The 24,370-nt window shown below is 32.9% G+C and overlaps 1 protein-coding gene across 1 annotated transcript in view; it reads left to right on the forward strand.

The window, feature by feature from the left end:
- The window catches only part of ZC3H13 (zinc finger CCCH-type containing 13), a 96,971-nt gene that overhangs the window by 21,182 nt on the left and 51,419 nt on the right, over positions 1–24,370 (forward strand). Inside the window, 3 exon segments of the mRNA XM_033104166.1 lie at positions 8,360–8,468; positions 19,310–19,449; positions 20,077–20,237. Of these exon segments, the coding sequence (XP_032960057.1) occupies positions 8,360–8,468; positions 19,310–19,449; positions 20,077–20,237 (410 nt within the window).

A 24,370-nucleotide genomic window follows, 5' to 3' on the forward strand; every position in this document is an offset into this window, starting at 1 on the left:
AAAAATACTAACCGTACACCTAGAGGAACTAGCAAAATAAGAACAAACGTAGCCCAAAGTAAGAAGGAAGAAAATAAGAAAGATCAGAGCAGAAATAAATGATAAAAAGTCTAAGAAATAATACAAAAGATGAATGAAACCAAGAGCTGGTTCTTTGAAAGATAAACAGGATTGATAAACCTTTAACCAGACTCATGACAGAAAAAAGAGAGAGGACCCAAGTAAAAACCAGAATGTAAGAGGAGAAGCAACAACTGACACCACAAATACAAAGGATTATAAGAAAATACTATAAATAATTATATGCCAACAAATTGGACAATCTGGAAGAAATAAATTCCTAGAAACATACAATCTTCCAAGACTGAATCAAGAAGAAACAAATCTGAATAGACCAATAACAACATCCTGAAACAAATGGCATCATAGATGAATTTTACTAAACACTCAAAGAACTAAAACCTATCCTTCTCCAGATATTTAAAAAAAATTAAAGAGAAGGGAAGGGCCCCAAGCTCATTTTACAGGGCCAACATTACCCTGATACCAAAAACCAGACAAAGACATTACAAAAAAAGAAAACTATGGATCAATATCCCTGAAGAACATAGATGCAAAAATCTCAACAAAGTATTAGTGAACTGAATTCAGCAATACTGTAAAAAGATCATATACCATGATCAAATAGTGTTTATTCCTGGGATGTAAGGTTGGTTCAATATCTGCAAATCAATTAATGTGACATACCACATAAACAAAATGTAAAATAGAGATCATATAATCATGTCAATAAATATAGAAAAAGCATTTGACAAAATACAGCATCCATTTATGATAAAAACTCTCAGTAAAGTGGGAATAGAGGGAATATACCTCAACATAACAAAGGCCATTTTTGACTAACCTACAGCTGACATCATACTCAACAGTGAAAGCTAAAAAGCATTTTCCTTAAGATCAGGGACAAGACAAGGATGTCCTCTTTCGCCACTTTTATTCAACATAACATTGAAAGCCTTAGCTACAGCAGTCAGACAAGAAAAAGAAAGGCATCCAAATTGGAATGGAAAAATTAAAATTGTCATTATTTGCAGATGACATTATATAGAGAGAACCCTAAAGATTCCACCACAAAAACTATTTGAACTGATAAATGAATTCAGTAAAGTAGCAGGATACAAAATTAATATTCAGAAATCAGTTGCATTTTTTACACCAATAATGAACTGTCAGAATAAGAAATTAATCCCATTTACAATTGCATCAAAAAGTACCTAGAAATAGATTTAATCAAGGAGGTAAAAACCTGTACTCAGAAAATTATAAAGCACTGAAATAAATTGAAGACAATACAAATAAATGAAAGCATATACTGTGCTCGTGAATAGGAAGAGTTAACATCATTAAAATGTTCATACTATTGAAAACAATCTATAGATTTAATGAAATCCCTAGCAAAATACTAATGGCATTTTTCACAGATCTAGAACAAATAATTCTAAAATTTATATGGAACCACAAAAGATCCGGAATAGCCATACCAATCTTGAGAAGGAACAAAGTTGGAGGTATTATGCTACCTGATAGCAAACGGTACTACAGTGCCATAAAAATTAAAAAAGGCATGGTACCAGCATTAAAACAGACATGGATCAATGGAACAAAAGAGCCCAGAAATAAACCCAAGCCTATGTGGTCATTTAATCTATAGCAAAGGAGGAAAGAATATACATTTGTGGTAAAGACAGTCTTCAATAAATGGTGTTGGGAAAACTGGACTGATACATGCAAGAAAATGAAACTAGACCCCTTTCTTATATACAAGAATAAACTCAAAAAGGATAAAAGACTTAAATTTAAGACTCAAAACCATAAAACTCCTGGAAGGAAACATAGGCAGTAAACTCTTTGACATTGTTCTTAGTAATATTTTTTTGGATATATCTCCCTAGGCATGAGAAACGAAAGAAAAAATAAACAAATGGGACTACATCTTACTAAAAGGTTTTGAAAACCATCAACAAAATGAAAACTTACCAAATGGGAAAAGAGATACTTGCCAATGATACATCCGGTAAGGGATTAATATTCAAAATTTATGACGAACTCATACAACTTAACACCAAAAAATACCACAGTCCAATTAAAAAATGGTCGGAGGACCGGAATAGACATTTCTCCATAGAGGACATACATATGGCCAATAAACATGAAAAGATGTTCAACATCATTAATCAGAAAAATGCAAATTAAAACCACAGTGAGATGCCACCGTACAACTATGAGAATGGTTATCTTTAAGAAATCAAACAAATGTTGGCTAAGATGTGGAGAAAAGAGAACCCTCCGTGCACTGTTGTGGGAATGCAAATTGGTGTAGCCACTGTTGAAAACAGTATGAAAATTTCTCAAAAAATTAAAAATAGAATTCTCTTTTGATCCAGGATTTTTACTTCTGAGTATCTATCTGAAGAAATCCAAAACACTAATTTGGAAAAATACATGCATCTCTGTGTTCACTGCAGCATTATTTCTAGTAGCCAAGATACGGAAGCATCCTAAATGTCCATCAATAGATGACTGGATAAACATGTACATGTATACAATGTAATTACTTGGCCATAAAAAGGCATGAAATCTTACCATCTGCAACATGGATGCACCTTGAGGGTATTATGCTAGGTGAAATAAGTCAGACTGAGACAGACAAATACCATGTGATTTCACTTATGCGTGGAATCTAAAAACAAAATACCGAAGAAACAAAACAAATAGACTCATTGATACAGAGAACTAACTGATGGTGGCCAGATGAAAGGGGGGTTGGAGGGCTGGTTGAAAAGTTGTAAGGATTAACAAGTACAAATTGGCGGTTACAAAATAGTGATGAGATGTAAAGTACAGCATAGGAATGATAGTCAATAACATTGTAATAACTACGTATGGTGCCAGGTGGGTTCTAGACTTAAAGGGGGATCACTTCTTAAATTATATAAATGTCTAAGCACTGTGCTGTACACCTGAAACTAATATATTCAATGTCAAGTATAATTGAAAAAAGATTGAATTCTAGTACTGCTGAAAGAAAATTCACAAATTCCTTGATGATGTTCGTGTTCTGTGAAACTAAATATATTTTTAGAGCAATATGATTTGGAATCTCTTTTTTTAAATAAAGACAGTGAAGAAAAATACCTTTTCTGTAAAACATTAAATGTTTAAAAACTTGATATTATATTCTTTATTAGAATAGGGAATTATTATTATGAATGATAACAGCTTTAGGCTAGTAATGGACAAATTTATATAGATGTTTTGAAATGAATACAGTAATAGTGGAGAACTTTGTTGGTATATAAATAATTGAGTCATTCTTTGACTAAATGTTCTGAGATAATTTTTATCTATTAATCTCAAAGGAAGTTTCATCAAGTAATTTTGGAAAGATATAAGAAAATCTATTTTAAGAGGTAAGATTATATAGGATAAATTGAAGAGGTAGTTTAAGTAGATTTTTTTTCCCTTTTCATCTTTTTTGTCTCAATCTAATGCATATTCTCCTCCCAATCATAATCAAGCAGAAATTTGTGCTAGGGATAAACATAGACTTGCTTTTTAGTCACAAAATATCAATTGTACTAATATAGCATAGAGTGTTATGGACTGACAGTAGTTGTAGATAGGTCCAAGGGGAACCAGTTAGCTATACTGTAAACAATAGGCAAAGTTTGATATGATTTCTATAGAGGTTTTAGTTTTAACTTCCCCTTTCACCATTATTTTGGGCTATATACTCAAGGATCCTCCCATTAGAATAAAACTAGATCCTGGATAAGAGATAGCAAACACATTTTTAATGCATTGCTGCTTTCTCAAGAACACAAAAGAGCAGCAGAAACCAAGAAACAAAAACAGAATTGAAACCAAGGATTGAGCAGCAAATGTGAAAGCTGGTGGTGACCTTGAGACTTTTACTAGTACTACAGGTGGTGAGAGAATACTTAAGCCTTTGGCCAGTCTGTGAAGAGAGAATTGATGCATTGGAAGATGGAGCTGAAGAATTTATCGATAATGCTGCACATGACGACAGGGTTATAGAAAATATTGAAGAGGTTCAAAAATGTGGGGGAAATAGAAAATCTAACATCCATCTGCTTGGAATTCCAGGAAAATTAGAATATAGGAAAGGCAATATTGAAAGAAATAGTGGCTGAGAATTTTCCATAATTGATGAAACAGACATCTACAGATACAGAAAGCATAATACATACCAAGTAGAACATTATATTGAAACTTCTAAACATCAGAAGGACAGAGAAAATATTGGAAACACCCTGAGGGGAAAAAAGGCAAATCCTCCTACAAAGGAAAAATAGAATGACAGTTGAAGGCAAAAGACAGTGGAATAATATTTTCAAAGAGCTGAGATAAATCTGACAACCCATATTTATGTACCTAGCAAAATGATTTTTTAAGAATGAGGATATGTAATAGAGATTTTAAGATAAAATGAGAGTGGTGACTACCAGGAGACCTTCACTGATTAGAGAATGTGTAAAAGAATGTACATCAGGAGAATGGAAAATGATCTTAGATTCCTCTGAAATGTAAAGGTGAACAAAAAATGTTTACTAGATTGGAAAGTCTGTTTTGGTATGACCTGTGCAGTTGTCAAAAATATGGCATTGTACTTTGAAGAGTTGAAATGTAGTATCAAAGATGTAGTGTAAATTATTTTGAACTCCCCAGAATCCATTCCATTACCTTTTCCTTTTATAGCTGCATTGTGGTTTTGAGACGTGACCCCAGATTAACAGCTGGGCCCTGATTACTGTAGTCTAGTCATAATAATCCCATTCTCCTTGCCAGTTCAGTTGATTCAAGAACCAGGCCTTATTAAAGTATTGATTGAGATGTGACCAGGTTGGCTTTTTCAGACTGAAGAGAAGAATTCTTATTTTGTGATAGGAAAGAGGCACACCAGGGGAACCTAGATTGCTTGTTATTGTGGTAAAAGAAGTATCCCTTAATGTGAAGTCAACATTAGGAACAGAGTTGTGAGAAAGGAAAAAAAGGAAACCAATAAGAAAATTTGGTCTCTTAAGATTCCAGTTTGTTACTAAATCACCCAGCCCTGAAGTTTACCCTATTTTCTAGACTTTGTTTTATGTGAGATTGTGGTTTGAATTTACAGTTTATAAGATTATAGTTTGTTTAAACTCCACCAAAACTGTTTCCTTCAATTCTACACCAGGGGATGTGGAATTATATACTCTGCTTCTCTGGCAAGACTAGATTAATTTTAGTTACCATGTTTTATTTCAGTACACCAGCAAAATAGTGTGTCCAGAGAAGATGACAGAGTGATGAAGGGTGTGAAAATCGTGAAATGTTAATGATTGATCATTGTGGGATATCTTAGCCTGGTATATGAAGATACTGAAGATGTTTGGTAACAGCATTCAAATATCTAAAGGGCTATCATGTGGAAGAAGTGTTAGATTTGTTTTGCACAATTCCAGAGATCAGAACTGTAGTTCTAATCAGTAGAAATTCTGGAGAGGGGTAAGAAAATTGTGATCAGTGTAAGAAAGAATTTTCTAATTGGAGCTCTCTGACAATGGGGTAAAGGGGTGTAACAGTGAAAAGCAATCAGTGGAGACTTGGGGAGAAAAAATTTTCCCTAAAATTCTTCTAACAAAGGACTTCTATAACTATATAGTATTTAACAAAAAGTTTTCTACATTGGTTAGGAGGTTGGATTATATTAATTGCAAAGACCCCTAACATTTTATTATTGTAGTTGCTAATCCAGTTATTATATTGGTTTTCAACTCTCTTGGCCTCAACACTTATTTTTAGATCAAATTCTTGGTAATGCCTCCTTATTATCTAAAAATAAAATTCATAATGAATATAGTCTGCCCATACACACAGTCTTTAAGAAATAAATACGAGTATAAATGTGATATAAAGTAAAAATAAAATGAAAATAATTTTAAAGTAAAACTCAACAATCATTTATTGTATTTCGGAAATGTAAACACTTTTAAAACCATACGTTTTTCCTCAGTTAGGCATAGACTTACTTGGCGGCAAAACCTGATCTTACTTGACATAAAGCTAATGATAGTCTTTACCCAATTGATGAATTCATATGTTTTGCTGCAAAAATACTAGTATGTTTGATCACAGGTTGCTGGTCCAGAACCTACTGGCAGTGTTACTTAATATATTTAGAAATCTGAAGAAATTCTTAAAATATCTTCTCCCAAGAGTACTGGTTATAACATTTTGGTTCTTTATCAAATATTTCAACATGTACATGTCCTAGGATGACTAATTTAGAACACATAGTAAAGTAAATGGTTGTACTTCTAATTACCATTCGCATTTAAGAGAAGTAAGATGGTAAGCCATTCTGTTCAGGAAAGACAGGAAGGTGAAAGAACAGACCAGGCCATACTACATGGGACAAGTGATACCAGACTCTGTTTATTTGCATATGATAAGAGAAAGGGGGAAGTAACTTCAACAATAACATGCCTAAACAAGTTATATACTGTTGTGGAGAAATGAGGAAATACAACGTTTTTTAACTGACCTGAACCATCTTAATATGTGTTATCAAAATAATTTCCTATTTTATGATTTGAGGTGGGATAGTGACAAAGTATTATAAAAAAGCTCATCTCCTAACTTGAAATTCCACCACATATTGAAGCCTGCATTCAGTCTTTAGTAGTTACTAATAGAAGGTATTTGTGGTTTGGGAATAGTGTCAGTCATATTGAAAAATAATAGTCAAGTCAAAAATTACATAATTTCAATATATAGAGTAAATATGAAATATTTACACAAATTAACAAAATATTGAGATTATTACATTTCTGGTTCTAAATCTATTTAAAATATTGTTATAAATTTGCAGCGTGTTTTGTTTATTTTGTAGTACAAACATTACTGCTAAGAAACCCTTTTTAACTAAATTTGTAGCTGGATATTACACAATACTTTAAGTAGACAAAGAACAATATATTGAATAATTTGGAGATAATGTCCTATAAAATTTTTTGATAAAGTACACACTAACAGTTATAGTGGGTTTAATCCACAGAACATTCAAAAGTTGCATGGGATATAGAATAGTTCTTCATTGGTATTCCACAGGATATACTTTAAGAATAAAAATAGACTGTGTTCCTTCTTTTTCTTTTGTCTTAACATATTAATAGGAGCTATTTCTTTTTTTGATCTTTTACCATTTTTTTTCATGTCTGGTTCTACCTTTGTCTAATCTTTTAATGGTTCATGTCCGCCTCTGTAGTCTTATCAGCAGCCATATATGTCATTTAGCAATTACTACTTGGAACATGACTTCATACCTTAAACTTTAAAGGCAATTATGTACAATTTTTTTTAAAGGAACACTTCAAAGAGAAATTAATTTGTGTTTTAGCAGGCAAATTTTATGTCTGGTAATACCCATAAAGAACTCTTAGCACTTAATGTCCTTGTATTTTAGTAGCTTTCATGGTCAGAATTTAGAGTGTTAATAAAAGTGAGACACTGTGGTGGGAAGATAACAATTATATGACACTGCTTAGGTTTATTTTCTTACCACTTAGTAAAATGTGGTTTGCAGTCTTTTTGTTATTTAGTAAGATAGTTAATTAAATTTTATAAGCTGAATTACTATTGTCCTGTTTTGTGTATAGGCTGCTGTTACACCTGGAATGATGTGTAAAACCTGTTTTTTAGGTGTAATACAAGCAACAATTGCTAACTATTTTAGCTATCATTTTTGGTTTCATCAAAGTAGGGAAAGTCTCTTTTTTGAAGGCAATGTAAAATTACTGAGTTTGGATTTATCTTTAGGTGTGTAGAAAATGTCATTACTTTAGTGTGTGATAAGTCTTAGATCTGCAGTTGTTTTTGAGAGTCTACTGTGACAGTGTAGCCCTTTTTTAGTAATTTTTTAATATAGTCACTTACATATCCTTTTGTATTTTATCTATTTTAAACTCTTTTCCCCTGTGATTTTCATGTAGAAACTTATTACATATTATACTATTAAAATTTTTTTTTTAATGTTAGATTTGTATCATATATTTTGAAGTCTTAGTAACTACTTACATTTACCACATTGCTGTTCTTTAGTAAAACAGATGTAGTTTGGTCTTTTTACTGTGGTGCCACACTACAACTTGTCACTTCCTCTACTTAGTGGATAAGTGATTATCTGCAAAACTGATTCTTTAATGAAACACAGATGAATAAAGTTAGAAATATTTTGTATTACAATAATTACCTCATATAATTTTTAAAAATAATTTGCATGTATGTATATATTTTTTAGAAAGAATCTTCAAGAGGGAGACATAGGGAAAAGGAAGACATAAAAATCACTAAGGAGAGAACTCCAGAGAGTGAAGAAGAAAATGTAGAATGGGAAACTAATAGAGATGGTGAGTTTTAAAAAAAAACGCTTTATTTATATGGTCAATTTATTGATTATTCATTTTGCAGACTTTTTGTGGGTTTCAAAACATTTTTTCAGCTGTGATCTCCCTATTGGTTTAGTCATCTTATTGACTTATTTCTACCTTATTGAGTTATAAGACAGAAAATGGCATATGATAGCAGAACAAGGGCAGAAAATAAGTAAGATTTTAAACTTTAAGGACTTAGAAAAATTATTTCCAAGAAATTGTTGACTTTCAATCCAAATCAGATGATAATTGAGACCTGGAATTTGTTTATGAAAAATTAGCAAAATCATCTTTGAGTCACTATCTTAACAAATAAGTATTTATTTTCTACATAATGAACATTCTCTGTTCTCCACCTCTGTGACCTTCTTGAAGGTGAGCACTATAGCCTCACACTAGCAACTATAGAGAAAGGGAATTCACATTTGTTGAATGTGTTGGGTTTGCTGGGTGTTTTAATATAATTTATATAATTACCTAATTAATTCAGTAGCTTTGCTACTCTATATATGACTAAACTAAAGAGTTAAAGAATTTAAGCAACTTTCAGCAGTAAGCTGAAAACTGAAATTAAGGGGTATAAAATTATAGCTTGTGGTTCAACCACCTGCTTTGGCAAATAAAGTTTTATTGGAACATAGCCATGCACACTTGGTTACATATTTTCTGTGGCTGCTTTTGAGCTACCACAGATAAGTTGATTACTGTGACATCCAAGAGCTGTCTACAAGCCTAAAATATTTACTAATATATTTAAGAACAGTCTCTGAAACTTATAGACCAATACTTGAATCGTCCCTTAAATGCCTCTCCAGTAATTTGAACATCAGTACTTTTTGAGGGAATGCATTCCATCTTTGGACAGTGTTGTCTGTTGGAGAGTTGATTCTAAGAATAAATAGGAAACTTCACTGTGATTAGTTCATCTCATAAGCCACTCTAATACCTCTTACAAAATAGCAGTAAAGGCAGCTATAATAGTGCACTGTAATTGATTAATTAGTTAATATAAATAAAATATTACAAACCTTGACTTTAAGATTGGATAGCTAACTTTTCCTAAATAGTAAGGGATTAACTCTTAACACACCCAACATTCTTTTCATTTTAATTATTTTTTAATAAAAAACATTGTGAAATGTATTGGATACTTCCTGTCTTTAAAAATAAAAATTTCTCTATTCCCATTACAATAATGCATGCTTACTGTTGAAAATTTAAAAGGTTCAGAAAAGCCTAAGTCAGTTTTCTCCTTATCTTCATAGTAACTTTTTCAAAACGTCTCCTTAAATCTCCAATCTCTTCATTTGTCCTGCTTGCTATTTACTACACAGAGATGATAGAACTCTTCATCGACAAACTCCCTCAACTTCTGGCCACTACACCTACAAACTAGTTTTTTATTCACACTTAAACTTTTTAATTTTCTTTTCAATCTGTGTAAGAGGCCTCCCTCCTGCTGTTTAAGGTTATATTCCCCTATATTCTGCGTCTGATTTCCTCCCACCTTTGCAGTCTTGTTCATTTATTATACATTCTCTTTTATATCTTTAAAATCCATCTTGATACGTTTTTACTTTTCCCTATGTTACTTTTAGCTATAACCCTGCTTGTCCCCACTTTACAAGTAAATTCTTAAAAGAATTCTGTACTTTACTGTCTCTACTTTTTCACTTCATACTTATTCAGTTTTCACTAAAACTTCTTCAAGGTCCCTGATAACCCCCTTTGCTAAATAAATGGAGACATTCTTGTCTCCCTCTTCTGTAACCTTTCTACAGCATATGACACATCTGAGAGTCTCTGTCTTCTTGAAATACTTTTCCCTTTAGCTTCCATCTATCACTCTTCTGGTTTTCTGTCTTCCTGTTCAAGCCCTTTGGTCTAATATAAAAACTCCTTGTATTCTATCCCTTAACTGTTGATTGCCAAGGCTTTACGCTAGACTAGCATCTTAAAAAAACTAAAGTGGTTTGTACTATAAGAACCTTTCATATATGAAATTCTTTTAAAAGGTGAGTAAATGTCTTACATAGTGGTTTTTCCTTACAAAATATTCACATGGCTGTTTATGTTTTCTGTTGATTAAAACTCACAGGTTTTGATCATTGTGTTTCTCCATGGTTTAAAAGTATTTGTTTGAAAGAATATTGAAGCATGGAGTTAGTTACCTCTATCCCCAGATAGTTACACTGAATTGGTTTCATAAATTTACCTTCTGCATTTTTAATCTGAATAGCAGTTTTAACTATACATACAAGAAATTGGTCTGTACTTATCGTGTTTCCCTGGAAATAAGACCTAGCTGGACAATCAGCTTTAATGCGTCTTTTGGAGCAAAAATTAATATAAGACCTAGTCTTATTTTACTATAAGACCAGATATAATATACCATACCATACCATACCATACCAAAACAACATAATATAACATAACATACTGGGTCTTATGTTAATTTTTGCTCCAAAAGACACATTAGAGCTGATTGTCCGACTAGGTCTTATTTTCAGGAAAACACAGTAGTATATCTCAAAACCTTTTGGTCTTAGGGCATTTTTCACTCTTCTTAAAGGATCCCAAAGAGCTTTTGTCTTTGAGAATTATGTTTCAATAATCACCATATTAGAAACTGAATCTGAAATTTTTAAATTATTTATTAATTCACTTAACACTGACAATAATAAACCTAACATACACTTTTATGGAAAATAAGTATGCTTTGCAAAACAAAAATAAAACTTGTGAGAGGTGACAGTGTTTTACAAGTTTTTACTAATCTTTTTAATGTCTTGCTTAATAGAAGACATCTAGATTTTCATATCTGCCCTGCATTCAGTCTGTTAACTATCACATACCACATAACTTCTGGAAAAACCCATGAGAGAGTGAGTTAACTAGACAAATGTAGTATTATAAAAATATTTTTTTATCTCCTGGGGCTCCTAAAATTGTCTCAAGGGCCCCGAGGAGTCCTCAGACCATTCTGAGAACCACTTGTCTCTAGAAGTGGCATCTAAGACTTTTTGTTGTTTTCCCTTTGCCATGCCTTCTTTTCTCATTTTTAACTTTTCCTTCCAGATAAAATCATGCTCCTAGGGCATCATTAATATCTATGTTTTAGTGACCCCAATATGTGGAGCTCTCAACTGAGGCATCTTCCAACTTGTTTTCTCCATCTGAGTTCTGTATCTTACACGCACCACTTTCCTACTAGGTTCCCAAAAGCCTCAGAGTTGTTGCTGATACTCCTTCCCCTCAATCCAGACATTTCTACCTACTGAAAGTCTTTCAGAACCATCTATTTCTCTAAATTACTACTAATATTCTAGTTCTTGAGATAATTTATTACCAAACTAACCTAACCTAACCTAACCTCATGCCTTGAGGTTAGTCGTCTGCTAATTCATTGTCCACTTGAAGGCCAGAATTATCTTTAAAAATTATTTTTTTAGTAAAATATAATAGTATGCATTCAGAAAGGTACATAAATCATGTATTCAACTCATTGAATGTTTACAAACAGGTTTGTATAACCAGCACCCAAATCAGTAAATAGAAAATTACTAGTGTCCCATAAGCCACCTTGTGTTGCTTTCTAGTCACAACCTCCCAACCCCTACCTCCAAAAAGTACCTACTGTCCTGATTTCTACCACCATTAGTTAGTTTTGTCTTTTTTGAGCTCCATATAAATGGAATCTACAGCATGTATTCTTTTTGTGTTTAGTTTCTTTTGCTTGTAGTATATTAATCCGTATTGTTTTTTGCACACACTTATAGTTCATTAATTCTTATTGCTTTACAGTGTTTCACTATATGAATATACAGTAATTTATCCATTCTACTACTGACAAACATTTGACTAATTTTCAGTTTCGGGCTATTACTATTCTTAATCATATCTTTTGGTAATCACGTACCCATTTCTTTTGAGTTTATGCCTGGGAGTAGGATTGTTGGGGCAGATGTTCACCTTTAGTAGATAACATCAAATCAAAAATAGTTGTCCTTACCCACATGGTGATTTTTGCCTTTTTCATCTGAGCCGTTCTGGAGGTATGTAGTGGTATCTTATTGTGGTTTTAGTGTGTATGTCCCTAGTGACTAATGAATAAATGGACATTTATTGATCATTGTACAACTTGCTTTGTAAAGTGAGCTTTTAAAAGAATAAATTGGTTCATTTTATTCCCGTTTAGGATTCTCTTGACTTCCCATTGCCTTCAGGATCAAATACAAATTCTTACTGTACCTATAAAACTTTTCATTATTTGATTGCTTCCTATATTTCTAGCCTCCTACCCCCAAGTCTGTGTTTTTTATCTGGTTTCTTAAACTTCTTTTATTTGTTTACCGTAAGACGAATGCAGTAAAATAAAAAGCAAAAGTATCATTGCAGTAACAGAGAAAGTGTATGAACATATTTTGGTAATCTTGTAGGTTCATACATCCTGGTAACGTAAGGCATAAAACTCAGAAGCCATAAGAGATTTGATTACACAAAGATTAAAATTTTCTGTATAACTAAACACAAATTAAAAATAGAACACTATAAGAAAATACATGACGTGTAACATGTATAAACATATAATAAAAACACTATGAAAACATGTAATTAGCTTCCACAGATATATAAGGAAAAGATAGTTGAAAAATGGTCAAAAAAACCCTCAAAAATTGGATATATAATTTTAGAGGAAATAGAAATGGCCAATAATTGGTCAGGCTTACTACAGTAAAATGGCAAAGGAAATAAAGAGATGGCATTTTAACTCATCAGAATAGCAGAAATGAAAAATACTAATGTTATCAAGTGGGAATTTATTTTTAAAGCTGTTTGGGAGTACAATTTAGCATATTAAAAACAAAAATTATACTTATCCTAGATCTAGTAAATCTAGTTTGAGAAATCTGTCCTAAAGAAATACTTGCATTTGTGAACCAAGGTAAATATCAAAATGTTCACTGGAGTATTGTTTTATAACATCAAAATACCTGTATTGTTTGTCAGAAAGAAACTGGTTAAATAAATTATGATAGGTTCTTACGAAATTCCTTACAGGTGTTAAAATGAAGGTGTGTGATCTCTATGACATGGAAAGATCTTTCTGTAGGGTAGTATGTATGGTTTTGCCCCATAGTTTTAAAGAGTATGAATATAAAGACTTATTTTTGTGCTTATAACTCTAAACTATTAACAGTGTTATCCCTGGAGAAAGGGTGGTAGTGGGAAGAGCATAAGGGGAATTTCATATTTTACTCTGTGTACTTAAGAATTGTTTAAGACTTTAATAATGAGAGTGTATACATTAAAGACAAAAGAAAGTACTCATATATATATATATATATATATATATATATATATATATATAGTCTTTAATCCTTATACATATACTTTATGTATGTATGGTTATTTGCATGCAGTAGATTACTAGAAGTAAAATTGTTATATTAAAGGGTATGAATGTTCTTTAAGGCTTTCACCCATATTGCCACATTTACATTGCTACACCAGAGAATGAACGTACCTTTTATATGTACCTTTGCCTAATACCTAATATTACAATTAGGGGGGAAAAATGGCTTTTTAGGGCTTCCAGTTAATATGATGGAGTAGCTAAATGCCTTGCTTTTCTCCTCTCAAGACCACATCAGAATTACAACTAACTAGAACAATCACCAGTGAGAATCACCTGAAGTTTAGCTGAACAGAAGTCCTGTATATAAAGACATAACAGAAGCCATATCAAGACTGGTAGCAGGGGCAGAGATGCAGAATGGGCTGGTACCACACCCATTTATGGAGGTTAAAAATCAGGAGGGCTATCTTGATTGTGGATGTTGCCCCTGAGGAGTCAGCCCCACTCCAGGCTCCCCAGCCCAGAGTTCCAGTGCCATGAAGAGAAGTCCCCACAACTTCGGCTGTGAAAACCGGTGGAAACTGTGGCTAGGTGAGCTAGAGGGCAGCTGGAGTCCCAGGCATTCCTCTTAAAGGGCCCACCCACAGACTGACTTACTAATAGACTTACTAGCCCTGAACCCTAGTGCTGAGGGCAGCAGCTCGAAATGTGTCAGGAACATATGGGGAAGAACTGAATTGTCTCGCTTCAGGGCAAGAAATGGAAGGGCAGCTTTTTCCCAGACAGAAGTGCTGGCAGAAACCATTGTTCCTTTGTTGAGCCCTCCCCTCACCAAGCATGCAGACACAGGCGGCTGCCGTATCTGAGTCTCCATTAAACTAGCTAACACCATTTGCCCTACCTGGTGATTCCCTGAGACTATGCCTCGCTCAACCTGCAGGCCCACCCAAGCTGCTTCCAGTGGATTTTCTATACAGACGACCTCTCTTGGCTTGTGCTGTGGATTTCCTAAAATCTCTCAAAGGTTCACAAAACCCAAATAAGTAGCATCTGGCCTCAGCATGTCCTGTACCTCTGGCTAAGCAGCCCCAAGCCTGGCACTAGTGACACCCTGCCTCAGTTCACACCTTAACCTCTAAGGCACAGCACATGTGGCATCCATCTGCAGATTACTTTGTAACTCGTGCCAAGTGGCCTTGGGGAATGAACAGGCAGTGGCTGACCTTGGGTTGTGATAGAGCCTCTCCTAGGAAGTTCCAGAACCAACACACCAGGTGGCCAGCTTCAGACCACAATAGAGCACCACCCAACCACCTCTACAAACAACACACCTGAAGAGCAGACTGGGCAGGTACCAGAGCCCTGCTAAAGCAAATCTTGTGCTGTAGGGTCAGTCCCTGCACAACAGCTCCTGCACTATAGTCATGGCCAGTCCTCACAACCGATCAGCCTGAGGGTTAGTCCCTCCTGTTGCTGTGCAAACAGCAACCAAGGCTAAACTTCAATGAGAGGGCCCACACCCACACAAGGGACAAACCAGGAGCACCCAGTTCATGACCAGGGCTACCAGGCCACTGGGCCCCACAGGATACCTACTACATATGGCCACTGTACTAAAACAAGGAGATACAGCAGCTCTACCAAATACATAGAAACAAACACCAGGAGGCAGCAAAAATGGGGATGCAAAGAAACATGTCCCAAATTCAAAAACAAAGCTCCAGAAAAAGAACTAAACAAAATGGAGACAAGCAATCTACCAAATGCAGAATTTTAGATGATAGTTATAAGGATCAATGATCTCAGGAAGAACTTGAAAAAGGACATAGGAAACATAAAAATGGAGATAGAAAACATAAAAAAGAACCAGTCAGAAATGAAGACTTCAGTAGCTGAAGTAATACATTAGAGGGAATCAACAGTAGATTAGATGAAGTAGAGTATCGAATCAGCGATTTGGAAGATAAAGTAGCAGAAAATACTGAATTAGAACAGGGAAAAGAAAAGAGAACCCCCCCCCAAAAAAAAAAATGACAGTAACAGGGCCTCTGGGACAACATCAAGTGTACCAACATTTGTATCAGAGGTACCAGAAGGAGAAGAGATGGAGTAAGGAATTGAAAACCTATTTGAGGAAATAATGAAGGAAAACTTCTGTAACCTGGTGAAGGAAATAAGACATGTAAGTCCAGGAATTGCAGAGAGGCCAATCAAGATGAATCCAAAGAGGCCCACACCAAGACACATCATACTTAAAATGTCAAAGGTTAAAGACAGAAAATCTTAAAAGCAGCAAGAGAAAAGCAGTTAGTTACCTACAAGAGGGCTCCCATAGGACTGTCAGCTAATTTCTCAACAGAAATTTTGCAGGCCAGAAGGGATTGGCACAAAATACTCTGTGATGAAAAACAAGTACCCTCAAGCAAGATTACTCAGCAGAGCTTCCCAGATAAGAAAAAGCTAAATAAGTAATACAATACCACCAAACCAGTAATACAAGAAATGTTAAAGGGACTTCTTTAAGAAGAAAAAAGATAAAAAATATGGATACTAAAATGGCAATAACTTCATATCTATCAACAATTACATTAGATGAAGTGGATTAAATGCTCCAATCAGAAGATATACAGTGACTGAGTGGATAAGAAAATAAGACCCTTACATAATGCTGCCTGCAAGAGACTCATGTCAGGTCGAAAAACACATATACTGAAAGTAAGGGATGGAAAAAGATATTTCATGAAAATGGAAATGAGCAAAAAAAGCTGAGGTAGCAATACTTACAATAGACAAAATAGACTTGAAACAAAGACTATAACGAGAACATTTTAATAGTTTCAGGGTAGAAAGGGGACCGGAGGAATGGGTGAATAAGGAGAAGGGATTAAGAAGTACATAATTGGTAGTTACAAAATAGTCATTAGGATGTAAAGTTTAGCATAAGATATATAGTCAGTTATCTTGTAATAACTATGTATGCTGTCAGATGGATGGGTACTAGATTTATTGAGGTGATCACTTAGTAAGTTATATAGATGTCTAATCACTATGTTGTATTCCTGAAACTGATATAATGTTGTATGTCAAGTGTAATTGAAAAATAAAATATAAACCACAATGCCTAAAATAGGGAAGTTGTTTGTACTGCTTATGATTTGCTATCAATCTGAAGAAGTAAAATGGAAGGATTGAAAAAATAAATGAATTGCTAAATAGCATGCCAGAAAAAATGGTTCTTTAATACATGAAAATGTCATATTTATGTATCATTTGCATTTCTTTTTTGATTGCCTCTTTATATCCTTTGTCCATTCTTTTTATTGGTAAGAATTTTTTACATATAAAGGATGTCAACTTTTTTTATGAATTGCATGTAGTTTTATTACATAGTCTTAAAAATCTTTGCCTTCTTGAATTTGCCATTCTAATTATATTTAATTTTCTGATGACTTAGAATCATCTATGTGAATGAGTTTTTATAAGCCAATTGTAATGATAACCTCAAGCTGTAAGATATATGAGAGACTTTTTAAAATTTATTAAATGGTTTCTGTGTCTTATTTTTGAGTTCCATCCTATGTTTTGACTTTCTGATTTTTTGTTTTTGGTCGGGAGGCTTGCTTGCAGTATGCCTACTTTGTTGCCTATCTCTTATAGATTAGGAGAACATCTTTTTATTGATTATAATAGATAGGCATAAAATAAGAACAAGTAGTTTCTGAGTAAATACTTGAAAGCTTTTCCTTTAAGCAAAATGTATTAACTGTTGTACATGGACTTTAACATATATTTTAACTTCACAGCCCTATCCCCTTCTTCGGGTAGTCAGGGATTGAAACCTGAAAGCCATTTTGTCATTCCTTACATATATATTCTGTATTAGTGATATTTCCAGGTAGCAGTGTTTTGATGGGCAGAGCATTAATGATAATACCTTTAAAAATTTAAAAATACTGTAAATCATTCTTCTCAATTAATTAGTCTTTGTTTTACCCTTAGTATTTGGTTATGGAATTTCGTCCATTTGTTAATAATTTAAGAACACAGTTAAACCATATCTTTGAGTCCTGTTATTTATTAATGTAACATGTCTTAATGGGGGGTAAAGTAGTAACTAGAGATAGCCATTATTCATTTAGTTAAATTCAGTATCTCTAATTATTTTATCTAGTAAAAGCTATATGCCCTTTAATAATTGCTTTCTGATTGAAAAATGTGACTTAGTCTATTTTATATGTGTTCTGAGAAATTGTCATATTCCAATATAAGACGAGTAATCAAGTTTAGTCACACACATAAGAAATATATATATATGTGTATGTAGATATACATACATATATATATGTGTGTGTATATATATATATTCACACATGTATGTATATATATATATATATCTCCTCTCAGTCCCCAAGCATCAATGGATAGTTGACATTCTAATGTATTTTACCTATGCATGACGATGTCCATTTTCTTGTGCTTTAAGCAAATAGAATTATTTATCTTTGTTGTTTTTTAGTCCTTCGTTTTATTTCTTTACTTCAGGTTAAGAAATAGTGATCTTAAATGCTAAAAGTATAGTTTGAGAAGGCACCTCTATTTATAATAGGTCAAGCCCAACATGGTCATGTGTTAGGAAAGAAGTCAGCGAAATTCCCACCTTCCAGGCTTCTTGGCATTTACAGCAAATGAGGGTGACAAATTGGGTGATAATGCCAGTAGCCACTGAAAACTTTTGTGTGTTATAATAAAATAGTTCTGCACACCATTCTTTTTTTTCTTCCCCTTAACCAACTTTCACTTTCTTTTCATTGGAAAAGATGAGAGACATGGTATCAGATCCACTGAGAGATGAACAGTTCTAATTTAAGAGACTGGTACAAATCACTTGTAATGAAAATGTTACAGATCCTTCAAAAATTAGCTCATGTACATATTAATTAGTATTAAAATTGCTTAACTTTTTATTTAGATACAAACCAGTTGTATCACTAATAAAAACAAAACTATGGAAGCAATGTTGCTCACCTAGTATGACCTTTATTTAATATTAATGAATGTTTAAGAAAATCAAGGTGGTAGTGATTCATATTATTTATATTTATCATATAATATTGAAGGCTTTGGTATTTTTAATGCTTAGAATTTATTGCTGAGTGTTACAATTTTATTTTTTTAAAATTCCATCTCCTAACTAAAAACCCAACACCCGACAACCCCAAATCACTCTTTGAAAACCCAGGAACCTTAAAAATGTTTAGCTTTTCATACAGAAATCAGCCATATTGATTTTAATTGTTTATTAAAGCAGTATGTGTTTCTTTTATCTTTTAGAAGTTATGTTAGTCTAATAAAAGACTACCGTTTTAATTTATATAAAAATTGGCTGAATAAATTCTCTAGTTTTTGGTACAGATAATTGTGACAGTTTCTGACAAGTAATGAAATTTTTATTTTAAAGATTCTGACAATGGAGATATTAATTATGATTATGTTCATGAGTTGTCATTGGAAATGAAGCGTCAGAAGATACAGAGGGAATTACTGAAGCTGGAACAAGAAAACATGGAGAAGAGAGAAGAAATTATTATTAAAAAGGAGGTATGCTATTGAAATATATATTAATTAATATCAACATGGATATTGATCAGAGAACTCATTAGCTGCTTGCTACATCTGAATTTTATTAGGATACTGATACACTGGTGAACTTGCTATATATCAGTCACTTCATATATGTTAATCATTTAATCTTCACGTTACTTATTTTTCCTATTGAACAGGTCAACAAAACTGGGGGTCTGTTGCCTAGAGTCACCAGCTAATGTAAACTGGGATTTGAATCTACATATGTCTGTTTTTAGGGCCCTACTATTTCTAGAATACTTGTTTTTCTAAAGAGAGAGAGAGAATTTATTTGAATACAATTTGTGAATTTTTGAGATTTTGAAATTTCATAACTTTAATTCGTTTTATTGGTATTAGTGTTATTTAGAGCAGTTAGCTAGTTTTATTTGTATTAGTGTTGTTTAGGGCAGTTAGCTAGCATATTAGTTAAAAGCACAGGTTCAGAAGTCAGGTTAATATCAGTACATGGTGTCATAACATTTAATGTTTCATCTGAAGTTTGGTATGATTTAAGAACACATGCTCACATGCTTTGTTGCCTGATTAAAACAACCACGATTGGAGGAGTTTCTGAATTGACCTACTGAATTCTTTTGAAAGGTTTCACCAGAAGTTATTAGATCAAAATTGTCTCCATCACCTTCTCTGAGAAAGTCTAGCAAATCTCCAAAGCGAAAATCAAGCCCTAAATTGTCATCTTCAACTAGCAAGAAGGACCGGAAGACAACTGTGGTATCCTCTCCCTTGTTGGACCAGCAGAGGTCAGTAGGGTGATAAATAGTGCCAAAAAGAACTAGCTTTTGCTGAAGTGATAGTCAGAAGAATTGCTTAGTAGATTATGGAACAGTACTTTTAATACATTCAGTATTTAATGTAAGCTTTTTTTTTCCTTAAAAAAAGTGTGAAATGTTTCAGTTTAAAAGGAAATTAGAATAAAACAAAAGTGTGTCACATCTACATATGCTTTAGAGCTTTTATTTTTTAAGAAATGAAACAGAACTGATACATTTCCTGTTTTTCCCTTTTGAATTTGGTTTTTATACTGGTACATGTATCTTTATACTTTCATAATATGTATTATTTTGCAATACATAATTTTCATCATTTATTTAATGTTAATACAAATATAACTCCTAGTGCAATTTGCTTTTTTCAGGTGACATTTTTTTTACATTCATTTATATTGATATATGTAGAATTCTTTTTAGTATTTATGCTATATATTTATCTACTTTTCCATTGTTGAGCATTTAAGTTGTTTCTAATTTTTAGCTATTAAAAGTTATACACAATGAACTTAATTCTTGTCTCCTTGTGTACATGATCAAGAGATTAAATTCTTTATAGTATATACGTAGCACTAATAATACATTATTTAGAATTATTGTAGTAGCCAGTTGATGTGAAAATAGAAATAAGATTAAGTATTATTACATTGAAGGACTGAGAGTAAGGCAGGAGATACTTTTTCATTTAATGTCACTCTGTACTATTTAAATTTTAAGTATATACACAAATTTTATTTAAGAAAAAAGCAAAATGAAAACCTCTTCCCAACTTCTGACCAGTTGGCAAACCCTGTTTATCCGAACCCATAATGAAACTCATATTTGACTCCTTCTAGTTCCTAGAGGCTTTAACCCTATTTCAGACTCTAGTTATTTTTGCCTAGATGATTATTATATCATTCTACTTACCATATTGACTTTATCTAGTATCCACTCCCCACACATAATAATCATTTTCATGCAGATACCCTAACCCATTTATTTTACAGATGTAAGAAATCTTAAGAGAACAATTCCAGTTAATTTATTATGCCATTGAAAAACTCAGTGGTTTTCGTCTCTTGAGTGAAATTCAGATTTTTTAGAATGAGATTCATACTTTGATCTTTCAGTCTTCCCATATTTTTGTCCAGTCTTCCTCCTGAATTCTTACACCTTGAGTCCTTCAATGTCTAGCTCAAATTCTATCTTTTCTGTTGTTTCCCCATTTCTCCCTACTGAACATAATTTTTGTTCCATTTGTGTATGTATCAGATTTTATTTATACCCCCCTTAATGTTAATTGTTGTTTTCTTTATATTTTAGCTGTGACATACATGTTTTACAACCTCTATTAAATTTAAGCTCCTTAAAGATTGGGATCTTGATGGTTCATTGTTCGATCTCCCCACAGTACCTACTTTATGTAGAGATTTGCATTTTAATAAGACATCTGTAAAGTTGACTTGGTCCTCTCCTTTGCTCCTAGGATTGAGTAAATATTGTAAGAGATATGGAAGAAGTTGAGCTAAAAGTGGTGGAATTCACCTTCAATAGCTCTCTTTCCACTTGGCTAACCAATTAATGAATTGTTCCTCAATTCCATTCACTTTCCCCCAAAACAGCATACCAGAAATACCCTTTTTAAATTTTCTTTTCATTTCAATTTATAAAATCTTTGAAATTTAATCTTTTCATAGAAAATTTTGATAACTAGATGAGGGGTTAGTTTCATCCTATTTCACATAGTCTTCTTTTTCTGCTTTATTATATAGTAACTTATCTTTTGATGAATATTTTAAATGAATGAGTACATTGATTTAACTGTGATATTTCCTGTATTCTACGATGTTGTTAACTTTAAGATGCACCATTAATTTAATGATAGAAGCAGAAGGACCTGAAAAACAGTACATGAAAGTTAGAAAGAAAACATTGAATTGAGTGCAGCATTTCTTGAGCTATGCAGTTTACATTACCTAGAGTGTGTCGAATCAACTTTTAGTTTCATTTCTGGATCATACTATAAACTGTTTGAAGACATAAGCAACAACTCAGGATTAGAATTTCAGCTTAAAGTTCAATGGAGTGTTATAACCAATGCCAGAAAGTCAACTGAGGTGACAGGCAAAAAAATCTCCTTGGTCTTACATGATTATCACATTGAGGAGGCAGAGATACTTACAGACAAAACTCAAACTTGTCCCTAACAGCTGGCAGTTTTGACATTCATTGTGAGATATAGCCTGATAGTAAGTTTTATGCTGATATGTGAGATAAAAGTGTGACTTAGAATCAGCAAATGTATTATGTGTTCTGACCATCTACGTTATTTCTTAGTTTTTATTAAGTAAAGTTTTCTATATAGCTCTTTGTACAAAGATGAATAGAGTATGTCAAAAGCTGTTCAAAAGAAGTAGTTTTGGGGAGAGAGAGGAAAAAAATCTAAAAATGGTAGAAGTAGATAATTGAGCTCTATGCTACAAATAGAAAGTGGGCTATGTGCCATTAAAGAATAATTGATTGACTTAAAAAATGTTGAAAGATCTTATTGACTTCAGAAGATACAAAACCAATTTTGACCCCATTCAGTTGGAAGACACTCAAAAACACTATATCTGTAACATAATTGTGTTTTCCAATCACCTATGTTTTTTATAGTAATGTGAAGAAATTGTGTACTTTAGTGACTGTATTTGGATAATCCTGGTTGTTATAATAATTTAATCCCAAAATGTGAATTTAATACACAGAAGTTTATTTCTCACTGAAGTGAAGTAAAAATTGGTGTTTCTGATTAACAGGTTGCTCTGCTATACGTGGAGATTCTGTAACCTAGGCTCCTTCAGATCATGGCTCTGCTTTCTTAGGGTTTTGAGGACTCGAAAAAAATGCAATGTACAAAGAAAAATATTATTTGGAATATTACATTTATTTAGTTGTATAATTTACAACTGACTGGAGTATGAGAGTTTTATTAGTTAGGCCTGTAAGTGATGTACATCACTTCCATTCACATTCTTTTGGCGTGAACTTGGTCATTTGGCCGTAACTGTTTTCAGAAGAGTCCAGACAGCATGGTTCAACATTGTGCCCAGGATAAAAGTGATGTGAAAATACAATTTGTATCAAGAATTCATCTATTTATCTTCAAAGTGGTTTTTAAAATGATTTTTGAGATAGATTGTAACTATTGATTAGTTTTTGTCATTTAAGTGGAAAAATATTTAGAAATACATACATTTATCACTTATCTGTTAGATACATAAAATATTTGAGTCATCTTATAAATTATGCAGTGAGATGTGATACAGTTCTTGGCAGAAAACAAAGATGAAAAATATATTTGTTCATAATTTAATAATTTCTCACTTGCTAGATAGTTAACCTTGTCTATAATAATCAGAAATAGGAATAAAAGACTAAGAGAACTAAATTTTCTGAATGGCTACCATAAGTCAGTTGCTTTTGTACTATTATCTTTTAAATTTTATCAGCAATTGGAGGAAGATACTATCTGTTACCTTTTTATAAGTAAGGAATCTTGTGCTTAGAGAACTCAAGGAGGATTTAGGCTCAGGTCTTCATTTATAAAAATCAATAGAGAGTGAAATGAGTAGCTAGTGATAACTTAATATATGAAAAGAAAGGGCTACTTAAAAACTCAGTATCAGACTGAGCACTCAGTGTTGCAGAAAACAAACAAATTAAAATAATTAATTAATATTTTTAGTACAATTTGAGAGGATATTGCATTGACATGATGAGAGCAGCTGATGATAAAAATATAAGCCATCTGTGAGCAAAGATATTTTGGAAGAAAAACAATTGTTAAACTGAAAATAGCAGAATAATGAGATTGCCAAATTTAGAATTAGAGTGAGAGTTGCTTGAAAGAAAAATTACTGAATTTGAAGACATATTTAGGAAATTGGAACGCAAAAGGAGAGATGGAAATAACAAAAATAAGACATGGAGGGTAGTTCCAGGAGATGCATTAATTATAATAAAGCAAACCAGAGAGACTTCGGTCATATGGAGAATTGATGGAATAAAATAGAAGTCATTGAGTAAAAGACTTTAGCCTTCACATTGAAGTAGCTCACTGAGTGCTAGAAAAAGTTAAA

The sequence above is a fragment of the Rhinolophus ferrumequinum genome, chromosome 4, assembly GCF_004115265.2.
Source record: "Rhinolophus ferrumequinum isolate MPI-CBG mRhiFer1 chromosome 4, mRhiFer1_v1.p, whole genome shotgun sequence".
In the NCBI taxonomy this organism is placed as follows: Eukaryota; Metazoa; Chordata; class Mammalia; order Chiroptera; family Rhinolophidae; genus Rhinolophus; species Rhinolophus ferrumequinum.